The following is a 13,960-nucleotide window of genomic DNA, read 5'->3' as shown; positions in this document are numbered from 1 at the left end:
AAGAGCAATCTAGAAACTGCAATTCATTGTGCTGTTTATGTTTTCCTACATACCAGCCAAGACCGATTTCACTTACGGCAAGAAATTCAATCTGTTCGAACGTTTTCCCACAGATGCTAAAATTACCCTTGTTCTTGTATAAAAACCGGTGAATATAGGATGAGTAGGGGATCACTAGAAACCATCTAATTAATAAATGCAGATTTTTAACACCTAGAAGGGATATCTGATTCTGAGGGTTCTGATAGAGGTGGCAGCACCAAAAAGGGTTCGTATTTAATTTGAAAATACTTCCCAATTACCTTAGTGGCTGCTGGAAAATTCATTGAAAACCGAAAATTATGATAAAATTTCAAAATATTTTTGGAACATAGATCGTAAGCTGTAGCTTTTATTTGCATATTATATCACAAAATTAGAATGTTATACTACACCTATAACTTCGGGCATTTCCGAACAGAAGGATCTCCTACTTTCCCATTACCACAACACGATGCTCAAAGCATGTTTCAACTATATCCTGATTATGCACACGCTGATGCATTTTTATTATTTTATTTTATTCCGTTCATTCTTCTCCCCACAAAACGTATACATTCTGGTCTCCCAGTATGTGACAGCTTTGCTTCAGTCGTATTTATCGCTTCAGCACGTCACCAAATCTCTTTCACCAACTCAGCAAATTTTCCCGTATCTCTCTATCTCCCTCTCTTCCTCTCTGCTGTTGAGAAACTGTAGATTTTCTCAAAATACATAATCTCTTCAGCAAACCTCTCCATTTCATGTTCCATCATCATCGTCATTCCTCAAATCAGCATTATGTTCGTCATACTCAATGTAAAAATCATCCATTGAGAGTAGAGCAAACGTCAGCAGTGTCAGTCATTGTAGCATAAAGCTTTCAACGACGCATCCTGGTGCTCCTTGCCATTTACTATTTTTTTGTGGACACCAAGTTTTTCCCTTGCTGCTTCCTATATTCCGTAGATTAGAAACCCATCCGTTTTTGTGTCGCTGGTGCAAATTTACCCACCAAAGTGAAAACCGTACACATACAAAGCCAGCTTGGGAACACCCAAAAGGCTCATCGAGAATGAAGCATTAGACAGGATGCATACCAGCAGAAAAAAAATGTGAAGCAACATACAACACTCCAGCGAAAAAGCAACAGCCGTGAACTATTTTCTTTTTAATTGAGCGCAGCTGCTTCCATTGGAGTGTGTATTCGAAATCGATCTGTTAGCGAGTGGTGCGAAAAAGAAATTATTGGCACGATATCGATCGAAAATGTAATTAAGCCCCGCATGGAACTGTGAACACAACATCGTGGTTGAGTTCAAACATGGAATTTCAACTCGTTTCAATGTTTGCGTTTTCGGGTGGGATGGATTCTTTAAATTTATATTAGTACATGAAACAATGACTTGTGCTAAAAGATCATTACGATTAAAATTTGCGACAGATAGCAATTCTCAATTTAGGTATGTTTTGTTATAATAAAGATTTAATCAACTGGGAACGACCACAGTGTGTTGAGTAGAAATCACAACCCTGTATTGTTTCTGATCCGACTATCGAATAAACACAAGTATAAAACCTCTATTAAAAATTAAAATAATCAATATTGCACCGAAAGCTTTTTAATGAATTTTTTTAATTTGAAGCTGAACAATAAATATTCACCTTAGCATATGAATTCTAAGAGGAGAGACTTCGGTTGAAAGGTGTTAAGATGTTTTTATAGACTTGGAGTAATCGAGAGCTTTTCACTTTTAGACGCTAATCAACCAGACACCCAAACAAAAAATGCTTCGTTATTTGCATTTTCTTATCCTACAGTGGCTCTCTTGTACAATTTTGATCCGTTAATATAACATCATGTTGTTTTCAATCTTCGTTTCCAAATCGATCGGCCACCATGTATGTTATGCTTCTCATTTTATTGCATCTACCGGAGCATATTCAATAATCACTAATTTATGTCCTATCCTACCCTAATATTGTTATATTTTTTTAAATTATATTTTACTGTTTTATTCATTATTTAGGGTTCAAGAAAACAATAAAATATAGCATTAGTACGAGTATGAGTCAGCTGCACTGTATTTCTTTGCTAAGTACACGAAACTGTCAACCATCTTGATATCATCCCCGTATGTCAATATTCGTGCTTTGAGGTGTAGTATTTCTTCTATAGTCTCCTATTCACAAAATACATGACAATGCTATGAATGACTGAATCGATGGTTTTATAACTAGTACGATCCACCTAGCTTCCACATTCAGTCCGACGTATGTTTTTATAACCATCTCAAAATTACGAGTAACAGGATCAGTGTCATCAGTGAAGTAAATGAATAGGTAATGCGTGGGTACGTTGTGTTTGCGACATTGCAAGGGTACGAGAAGTGTCACGAATGTGTGATTCGTAGTGGTATAGGCTTAAGTGGAGCTCAGCAACGAAATTGCGCGCTAGTATTGTAAATTTGTCGTCGACTTAAGAGGCTTTTCATGAATCCATGAAAATTGATCTGCATTGGCAACTTCCCTTTTCGACACTTATGACAAAGCAAAGAGTTTCATGCCTATAGCCTATAGTGATTAATCTGCCTAGCAGTGAGATGATACCTTATTTTTATCAATCCGTATGTGTTTTTTGCATGGATTTTATTATTTTATTATTGGTGTTTTATTTCTCATGACATTATTTTAATTATAGTCGTTTTGAAAGGCAAATTGAGATTTTAATCACTTATTACCCTGTAATGTCGAAACTGCAAATCGTATCCAATTTCAATCTTAACGTGTGACAATCGATTGAACATTCCATGAGATGTCGAAGTAAGTTCCACTTTAGAGTTTTTCGTAATTATTTATGATACTTCCAGAGCCGGTATTCAGGAACTAGCATAACCCAAAATGATTCGTATGGCCATAAATTAATTCGCCAAACAATTTACATAAAAGATCGGTATGAATATAAAAACTCATCATCTGTAATTCCAGAATCGGATAAAATTCACAAATTTTGTATGGGACCTTAAGTCCTTTAATTTGAATTTTTGTTTTTGAAGTTCGATTTGACCTTTTTGAGAAAATGATTGAGCTTTGAGAAACGATTCGATACTGGAACCGGAATTCTGAAATCGGTGTAGCCGAAATCAGTTAAATTCACCTGAGGAGTGTGTAGACATCTTTGAGAAATTGTAGTACGAATTAAAATTTGGGGGTACATTCCGAATCCAAAAACGAATACCGCTCTAACTGAAATAAATTTATTTAGTAATCGACTATCCAAATCTGCAAACCCGATAAACCTGATTAATTTATATGAAATGGACATTTTTATACTAATCACCCTGTATCTCCTAAACCGGCAGTCGGATCTGACTAAAAAGTAAAATGTTTTATAGGATTTTAAGACCTCTCATTCGAATCATAGATGATTCTTAGATTTCATTTGAATCTTAGATCGGTTCAGCCATCTACGAGAAAAATGAAATGCATTATTTTAATTTCGTCTCACATATCATCCTGTGGTTCCGCAATCAGAAGTCGGATACAAACATAATTCAGGAACCTTGTTTGGGAGTACACTACTTTTCATATGAATCTGAGTTTGCAGAAAACGGTTTAGCGATCTCCGAGAAAATTGAGTGAAATTATTTATTATATATTTATATATGGTCTTCGATAAGTTACATCGCACAGACTCTTACGTACTAATTTTTAATCTAAACACATTTTTAGACACATTAAAATCAAAATTGTCATAAACATCATTGAATAAACGGCAACAAACATCCAGTGGGTTGTTTTGTCCATATTGGGTACGGTGAGTTGTAAATCGAAAGAGTTCCGTACGACGGGTTCGCCTCAGTGGAGCATGAAATTGTAATTTCTCCAGCAGTTCTGCGCAGTCAATGGTGTTGCCTAATATGTCGAAAATTAGAAGACGCTGCAAAGTTTTTCTTCTGCTTTCCAGTGTTGGCAGTTGGATAAGTCGACAACGATCTTCGTAGGAAGGAAGATGAACTGGATCGGTCCAGTTCATCTTCCTTCCTACGTAAAGCGTAGCGTATAAAACACCTTTGCACTCTTTCAATTCTCTTGATATGTACGCTGTGATACGGTGACCATACTGGTGCGGCATATTCTAAGATGCTGCGGACGACTGAACAATACAGAGTTTTTAGACAGTACACATCTTCGAAGGCGTGTGTAGTTCGACGAATAAAACCCAGTATCGAGAAAGCCTTAGCGGCGGTTAGTGCAACGTGCTCCGAAAATCTCAATTTGCTATCTAAATAAACGCCAAGATCCTTTATAACGGAAACTCGTTCGACGGTCAGAGATGAGATTTTATAGTCGAAAGCAATCGAAGAACGCAAACGAGAGAAAGTTACGACGTTACATTTCCGGTAGTTAACCTCCATACCATTCATGTTGCACCAGGCAATGAGTGAGTCGATGTCAGATTGAAGGACGTAGCAATCCAAGTTAGATTCTATACAGCGAAATATCTTCAGATAATCTGCATACAGCAATTTAGGAGATTTTATTACTTTGCAGAGGTCATTGATAAATAGAACAAAAAGCAGTGGACCAAGATGGCTTCCTTGAGGAACACCTGAAGATATTTCGAAAAGAGAAGATATTGCATGTCCGATACGCACGAAAGCACTGCGTCCAGTTAAGTATGTCCAAATCCACCATGTCAGCCAATCCGGGAATCCGAGTCTATTAAATTTCTCGACGACAAAACGGTGAGGGACTCTGTCGAAAGCTTTGGACAAGTTGAAGTAAATAGCGTGATCGATCAAATTAGAAACGTAGCACATAAGATTTGTTGTAGTCGAACGTTTTCTTACAAACCCGTGTTGTTCTTCAGCAATTATGGGATGCACTGACTCGTACAGGATATCATGCAACATGCTATTTTTGGTAGGCAGCTGAGAATTGAAATCGATCGGCAATTACTTACATCGTGAATGTTACAACTTTTGTGAATCGGAGTTATTGATGCAGTTTTCCATGCAGTCGGAAAGACGCAGTCGCTGAGAGATCGGTTGAAAATCAGAGAAACCGGGGAAGCAAGAGAGGCTGCGCAATTTCTGATGAAGAAAGGTGGTAATCCGCCAGGGCCTGCACCTTTTGAATCATCGATAGACAGCACTCTTCGGATAACTTCTTGTTGACTGAAAATTATACGTGGTATGTTGAGATTGTAATGGGGCAGACCGCTCAAGTACGATTCTGTCAAGGGTGGTGAGTTATTACTTAGCACACTTTGAAAGAACGACGAGAATAGGTTTGCAGTACCCAGTGATGTATCGGCTGATTCATCATTATAACGAACGTTAATTGGTATACCTTTCGATTTTTTGCGACTGGCGATATACTTCCAAAAAGTCTTCGGGTTGACCTTCACATTATTCTCGATGCGCTGTATGTAGTTACGAAACGAAGTCACGTGTAAAGAGTTGTATTGACGATCTAGTTCACGTGACTCTGCTTTATGCCATTCACACTTAGTTTTAAAGTAACGATTTTTTACCTTCCTACCCTTCCACCAGGGCTGATTGTATTGCTTTTGAGGAGAGCGTAGCTTAATTGGCACGTTATGAGAAATAATTTCGAACAATTTTGTGTAGAAGGATGAAACGGCGTCATCGATTGTATCACCGCGAATAATTTCGGTCTATTCTATCTCAGATATCAACTCATTCAACTTTGAGTAATCGGCCCGATTGAAATCAAAAGTCGTTTCATTCAAGTCTGATGCACGAGCTACTATGGAATGCAGATGAAGCACAAAAGGAATGTGGTGGCGGTCAACTTTCATGAGCGGCATGGGAGGTTCAAGAAAATCGAAGAACAGTGGATCATTCGTGAGAGCGAGATCTAATAACCGTTTGTTGAAGTTCTTTAGATTATTGATCTGGTAAAGTCCGTTAGCCAACAGATTTTCCACTAGAACGATTTCCTGTTCTGATGATGCATTTGCTGGTAGTAGTGAATTCGTATCCTCCTCGAACTGCCAATCCAAATGTGGTAAATTATAGTCTCCCATCACTACAATAAAATCACTTTCAGCTGCATGTTCGAAGATGTCTTGAATGCAAGACGAATGGGCCTCATACAAAGCCACGTTCGAGTTAGGCGGTAGATAAATAGTGCAGATCCAAAGGGAAGCGGACTTCAATTTTATTCGAACGGTCACTTGTTCTAGCTGCTGGCTATTGTTTGCAGTGACCGAGATACTGTTCAACTCTTTCTTCACACCAACCAACACACCGCCGCCTCGTTGAAGAGTACTGGTACAAGGGCTCCGATCGCATCGATACAAGCAATAGTTTTCGGTGATATCACGGATACAGGGCTTCAAACAGTAACCCTATAGACTGTGCTACTAAACACACTCGCTTGTGATTTCAAATGATTACTTAGTATGAGTATTTGCTCGCTCCTATTGACCAAACACTCACATGCAGTTTTCCTTTCAAAACATTCAGTGTGAGATGTCTTGTTCGTGAGATGTGGTTATCTGATTATTTGGAACGACAACTCGATTAACACATAGATCGTTATACGGACGGTTCTCTGATGTCGTGCTGGTGTCTGCTGTCGTGAAATGAAATTAGAGTAGTCTCATCTACTTGGTTGATACTGTTCTATGCTCCAAGCTGAAATCCATGCGATTTTTTTATTTCTCATGAGTACCCATCCATTTTGGTATTGCCGATACTGAATAAGCTAATCAGTTGGCTAGAGTTTGTACAACGAATGATTTTTCCTGAGATGGGCTATAGAAAACTTTTATTTTTTGCTCACTAAATCAACGATGGTGGTGGTACGCCACTTAACTATAGTCAGACGGGTTCATCGCTCTTTCTGGAGTGAATAAATCCCTGTCGTAATGACCTTGAAAGGATGCAACAGATTGTTTGTCATCCTTAATGTGGTGCCGAATTTACTTGTGCTCATACATATTGCGAATTCATTTTGGCGAAGCATTTATAAAATCTCTAAATCTTTTTAGCGGTTGAATGTATTCTTAAAAGTATATTCTGGTACCCTCTGATCCTTCAGTATCCATTCGGGAATGTAGTACGAATAGTTTCCGTTTATTTCGTGCTATTTTCCCATTCCATTCATTGCACAATTCCTTTCCAGATTCCTTTCAGCCTTCACTTCAGGAAAACGATGAGAAGCCATGGCAAGTTTGACAATTCCCCCTAAGAAAACGTGTTACCGGAGCCAGTTTGTTCTAATTCCTAAGGTTATGTAAATTTGTAGTTGTTCGTACACCAATGAAAATTGACCTTCATTGTCAGCTTCAATTTTTAAGCAGAACGGTAGCAATTTTTAACTGTCTATATCGACTTTAAAGTCTATTCTCACTATTCCGACACGATCCGGGACGTTTTTTTTTCATCGGCGATGACTGAACTGCCGGCGTGTGCATGTATTGGAATGCCGGATCCGGGATAAAATCCATTTGGTTTCCGCCGATATTCCTCGCCGAATTTTTCGCACCGTCGCTATCGGGAAAAACTCGGCGAGGAATATCGGTTGCAACCAAATGGATTTTATGCCGGATCCGGCATTCCAATACATGCATACGCCGACAGCTCAGTCATCGCCGATGAGGAAAAAAACGTCCCGGATCGTCCTGGATGGTCCCGTCTCGGAATAGTGCGAATAGACTTTTAGGATTGAAAGAGCTTGCATGGTTTTGTGCCAATGCAGACAAACGTTTTGGAAATCAAAAAATCAAAAATACTGTTACTTTTTTACAAGCATCATTGCGCTACTCAGATTAGAGCTCTAACTGTACATTGTGAACCTGTTAACCATATGGTTTGCGTGTTGAATAAAAGGCAACCACAAAATTGTTGCAATACAGTTAATTCTTTAAAAAAACTCATATATTTATCTATCTTTGAAGAGCAACTCTTTGAAGAGCAACTCTTGACACTTCCGATTCAAGCCATCTTTGAGAGCTTATACAGTCGTACTCAATATCTTTTCTATTTATATTTTTTTTCACTTTCTTCTGGGTCTTTCAGAATTCTCACTTCATGGTCCAATAGATTTCGATTGGATGTAGTTCATGTTACCTCGGTGGATTCAGTTCTTAGATGAGAAAATACATAGAATTTGTCTTAAAATATTCTAACTATAATGCTAAGTTCTACCTAACAATGGTTTTTTAGTCAGCAATACCAAAAACGGCAAACGATATTTCTAGTGGCGTTAATTTATATAAATGTTACCATTGATGAGGCTGTTGTGACGAACATTTCCTATTGTTTTCTACAAGTGAAAATATTCTAGCAAATGAGGTATTTTGAGGCGGCTTTCGATCATTTTTGATTACTGGAACGATTATTCAGTTTAAATATATCTTTGCTAGCGTAAATTCCTGTCATGGTTTTTGTTGGAGTTCTGCATGGCCGTATGTTTAGTCATACTTCGCAACGTAACGGTATTTGGTAGACATATTCGTGTAGAGCTACCAAGTACGGCTCTTGGCAACAGTTTGCCGCTGTACGTTGTGTCTTGGAAGACATATAATTCAGCACCTATCTACATCTACTGGAAATGGAATTACGCATAAAATTTCTCTTCGTCTTTCTACATGCTCCTCTCGATTTTCTTCTTGTACCACAATTATGATCCAAAGTCGAGCAGTCTTTAAAACTGCCCAATACTCTTGAGATGACGTATTTCCAAAGGCACGATGAAGTAGTCCCGATTCCCTCATGTGATTGTAAATATTTTTTTCACACGTCTCGACATGAGTAATTTCCAACAAACCATACAAATACGCAATTCACAGTGTGTAAACAATTCTTCTTAAAGAGAACAAGTTCAAATTTTCATTTATTTTTTGAGCACTTTGAGAAAAAAGTTATGCGATCATAATTTCGTGTTTGCCCTTTACTTATATAGTTATTCGCCTAGAACGTTTGGTTTAGTGCGAGCCGACAAACAATTCCAAATGAACTGTTTAAATTACCATAACCGATCACTCAATTTAAAGCATTTTCGATATTATAGGCGTTAAGAAGCAATTTACAATGTTATAAAAATTTCCATTGTTTCAAAACCCAGAAAGAGTTTAATGGGTACATTTTCTTAATAAATCGACATGTTTTTTCTTGAAGGTTTATTTGAAGATAGCGAAGAAAACTACTCTAGTAATTTTCAACAATGGCTATTTTCCTGAAATTCTAAGTAGAATCTTAAAGCACAATTTAGGGTAACGTTTTATTCCCAAGTAAGTTGCTTCAAATATCAACCTCCAAATATCAACCTCAATCGATACTGATCAATCGCTTAGTAACAGAACACGTTATGTTTGCCATCAACTTTTATATACGTAAAATCAAAATTAAATTTAACTGTTATGAATTAGGCAATTGTACTAAGGACTGACTACGCACCAAATCACACTTACGGATGTCGGTTAAATTTTACGAACTTGCAATCAGCTGAACATTCAGTAATCAGTTCAATGAGAATTTCATCTACGGAACGCTCGGTAGAATCGTTCAGAGCATTCTACTGTGATAATTAAACTGAATTGTTCATCAATTACTACCTTCGTTCGGTGAAATTTACAAACAATACGTAAATAAATTAACTTCGTGAGCAATTACCGTTTTTTGGAAAATTTCACTGAAAATTTTTGAAAATATCCAAACTATTTTTCTGCGATGTCGTTTCTTAGACCGGAGCAAAAATATTGTATCCGGCTTTATCAAAATTCGTTGATTGGAAGTCGAGTAATCAGAAAAACAATAATGCGACTCTGCTAATGAGATGACTATTGGTAAAATAGCCTATACTGAAGAATTTGCCTACCATCAGGAAATAACAGTAACAGCGTTTCACGAACAATAATCACGATGCAAGACTAAGTTTTAATTTTTTCACTTCCGAAAATTAAATTAATTTTACAGATAAGACTCTCAACGAAGGAGTTAGTAATATTTACTAAAGTTCTTATTTATTATTTATAGATTCTCTGAAAACAGATAAATCTTTTACTGAATTGGGAAAATATAATGATGTTTCAATGCTAGCAGAACGCATTTGTAAAACAGAAGCGAATGGTGCGTAATATTTTTATAGATATTTACTGAAATCCGGTAATTTACTGATAGATGATTGTGAATTGGCTTATTTTACTGATCATCCAATGAAAACAATGTTTTACAATTCATAACAGTAAAACTAATTACTGAGCATTGAAAGAGAAATTTGGTAGGTAGTGTTGAAATAAACATATTTTGTGATCTACTAGATATTGATATTGAAATCAATCGATCAATGATTTTCAATCAGCTAATATAAAAAGGAAGAGAGCCACTTTAAATTCAAGTTACTAGAAAAACAAACTATGAAAACACTCGCAATCTTCATATCAGCAATTTCATTCGAATTTGTCGGAAAATGTGGAAGCTTCGGTACTTGAAAAATTTTAATGAGAGTAATTAAGTGCGGTCAGTTCGATATGATCAATAAATTTTAATTCAAATAATCGAACACCTTGATGAAGCTCTGCTGGATAGATTCGAAGCTCGCATACGAACGACATGCTGAATAAACTAAATTTTTATTTGATTATAATAATCAAACTACATTTGATTCTCCAGAGAGTTTGGTCTTGACCAGGCTGATCTAACGACTATGGAACTGAATTACATGCTAATATTATTTCTCATTTATTGAAATAACCCAGACAACCACTCCGTGTAAGTAACATTATCTCATTGACGCTCAAAATATATATTCACCAATTTTCGACGCGATAACATGTCATACGAGGATAACAAACGAGAAGATAGGACACCAAGTCAGCGGGCAACGGAATTCATCGTATAAAACTGTTAGCGAAATTCTCGCATTGTCCAGCATCCGGTTTGTGCTAGTATATTTCTTTCCTGACAATGTAATGTGTTGAGTCTGTAGGTGTTTGTCAGCATTTTTCTCCGAACTCAGCAAGTTTCGATCTGTTCAGGCTCATGCGCACTGGCCCAGGGAGTAAGGATATTCTCTTACTGGCCCAGTCCCCACAGTTGGAACAAATGTGATGACATTTTTCTCGCTGCATCCATTTTCCAGTTTCAGTGAATCGCGAGACATCAGCCGAATAGTAGCTCAATCTTAACAACACTAGAATACGCTTCGTTCACTTCGCAAAGGACTTCGATTTGTGCCCATTAATAGAAGAGATAATGTTAGTGAATCAGGATGCTGAATACTTTGTTTTAACCCTGGATGAAATTCGCCTCGATTACAAGTAAATAGTTTGATGTGAATAATTCATTGTTGTGCTTACTCTACTATGTGTTAATTCAAATGTATTATTAGTGCGGGAAACCCGTGCCAACTTCTTCAAAAAATCTATCCGGGAGAATCGTTAAAAATCTAAAACAACCAAAATCGCAACAGTGCAGGGAGTTCGTAACATGTGCCAGATCATAGCAAAAAGGAAGAGTGAAAACCTCTGACAGGATTATTTGTCATCCACAACATAACAGACGCACATAAAATCGATGGGCTGATGGTGATTCTCAGTGCAAGAGAATCCAATAATATATGCATGATAATTTTGCATGGATTAGATGTGATCCTGACCGCTATTGATGTGATGCGTTGCAACGCGGTGGTGAATCACAACAGTGTGTGCTAGGCATTCGTCAGTGAGCCGTAATGTGATTGATTATAGATTGCAGTGGTGCGAGCAAGGAATAAATTATTCATTATCGCAAGACCGAACGGCGACGGTTACATTGAAAGTGGGCGGCAGTTGGGTTAGATAAGTGATCATATGTATACCACCCGTTGATGTTGAGTCCAAAATCGTTACCAGCTGGATACTGTTTGATGGAAGAGTAGAGTTCAACTCAATGTGGGCACACGCGGATAATAATCATTACAGTTTTCCAATAAATACAGTTCACTAATTTCCATCAACAGCAGGTTCGTATTAATTACTGATATATCTGGTTGTGATAGATATTAATTGACAGGTTAAATCAATTTATCTTGGCAGTACAGCTTTTTCAAATTATCATAATACCAAATCATATTATAAATATAGTTAATCGATTACATTAGAGTAAACAAGTATGCTGTAATGCTGCAATGAGCTGTTACTGATATAATAGAATTCTGTCTGGTTTGTCTTAATGGGTTGCGTAGTTCGAATGACCAATTAATTTTAACTATTCTCCAAAACCGAACTTCCGACTTTATCTTCAATATTGTTGCCGAAATATGTAATAAACATATACATTGTAAAAAACTATGGTCTTTGTTACACAATTCTACTGTCTCTCGTAGTAGGTCCAGGTATAAGTTTACTTAAAGTTTTGCACAAAACATATTTTTAATGGATATCGGTAAATTTTTACTGACTTTCAAACAGCTGAAACTTCGCTAATCAGTTCAGTAAAAGTCTCGTTTGCTAAATGCTCTATAGAGTAGTACTAAACATCAACCATAGAGTAGATCAATTAATTATACTGACTTATTCATCATTCAATACTGACGATTCGTGAAATTTGCCGAAAATTCATAAATATAAGCTGTAAAATATTAATGTTTTTTCAGCAAATTAGACAAATAGATCAGTAATATGAAGGCGACAAAATATAAATATTGATTTATATATTCGTCCATTTAGTCTATTTATTTATTCGTCAATTAAGTCCATTAAGTGCTGGAAGAGGGTTTAAAAATACTGCCAGTAGGGAATGATTCTAGCACCGGTTCCGTTGGACTCGTGTTTTTAATGCAGAAAATATTTATATCCTAACATATTCATAAATTTGCGTTATATAAATGAAAATCAACATACATACGAACGAACTTTCGAGAATTTGAGTATTTTCTTCTACTTTCTGCTGGAAACTTTTCTCTAGATACTTCCCGTTAGATTCTGTCCGTATATTTTCTTTGTGCTGCTTACCAAATCATCTTGAAACAAAACTTCAACAAAATATACCTCTCTGCCATCTTTATTAAGATGATACTAAATTATTTCCCAGTATTTTTCGATAGGACGCAGTTCAGGGTAATTTTAGGGAATTTTGGGATTTTCCAATAAAATCGACGTTTTCCTTCCTCAACATCTTCAACGTAGCAGAAGCATAGTGAGCAGCTTTCAAATCCGACCAAAACAATGAAGAATCCATATGATTTCTCTAGATGCGTAGAAAACTTTCATTGATGCATTCTTTTCTGTAATTTTTACAGTTGACTGTGCCCATTGTGAAATACGAAGAGCTCCGAACAAAGGGCCTTTTTTCAATAACAATCTATTGAAATATGAGATTAAATTTCAATTATTAAGATTTAAATTTGGTGTTCAGCCATTAGTGGTGACTTCTCAGCCCTATTATATACATGATTTGATTCCGCAATTTTGTAATTTTTGTGTAGGGGAAATTGTAAACCTACTTCTTTTGTGTAATGGGAAAAAAGAACTTATATATTAACTTACTAACTGATACAGAGAGCGAATGGATTCAATTGAAGATTGCATCGATTATTTGTCGGAATTTGCTTATGATATCATGTGACATTACATCTAATGGTTCTATATTTGTGAGTCTGTGTAACTCATTTGTACTAAACCAGGAAGGACGCTTCAAAATCATTTTCAGAATTTTATTCTGAATCCTTTGAAGCGTTTTCTTCCTGGTGGAGCAACAACTTGACCAAATTGGTACTGCATAAAGAATGGCTGGTCTGAAAATTTGTTTATAAATTAGCAATTTGTTTTTTAGACAGAGCTTAGAATTTCTGTTTATAAGAGGATATAAGCATTTAATATATTTATTACACTTTGCCTGGATTCCTTCAATGTGATCCTTGAAAGTGAGTTTTTGTCATACGTTAAACCTAAGTATTTAGCTTGATCAAACCATGTCAATTCCAA

General features: G+C 36.5%; 2 protein-coding genes across 2 annotated transcripts in view; one reads left to right on the top strand and one right to left on the bottom strand.

The window, feature by feature from the left end:
• Nucleotides 1–5,701: 5,701 nt before the first annotated feature.
• LOC131433962 (uncharacterized) overlaps nt 5,702–13,960 on the bottom strand; it is a 30,759-nt gene continuing 22,500 nt past the window's right edge. Inside the window, exon 4 of the mRNA XM_058600581.1 lies at nt 5,702–6,382. Coding sequence (XP_058456564.1) covers nt 5,702–6,382 — 681 coding nt within the window. The remainder of the gene's footprint in view (nt 6,383–13,960) is intronic.
• The window catches only part of LOC131438257 (potassium channel subfamily K member 6-like), a 249,166-nt gene continuing 246,328 nt past the window's right edge, over nt 11,123–13,960 (top strand). Inside the window, exon 1 of the mRNA XM_058608134.1 lies at nt 11,123–11,997. The gene's annotated coding sequence lies outside the window, so the exon portion shown is untranslated. The remainder of the gene's footprint in view (nt 11,998–13,960) is intronic.

Source organism: Malaya genurostris, chromosome 3 (genome assembly GCF_030247185.1).
Source record: "Malaya genurostris strain Urasoe2022 chromosome 3, Malgen_1.1, whole genome shotgun sequence".
Lineage (NCBI taxonomy): Eukaryota > Metazoa > Arthropoda > Insecta > Diptera > Culicidae > Malaya > Malaya genurostris.
Note: the sequence above shows the minus strand (reverse complement) of the source record. Positions and strands in the feature narration are given on the sequence as shown.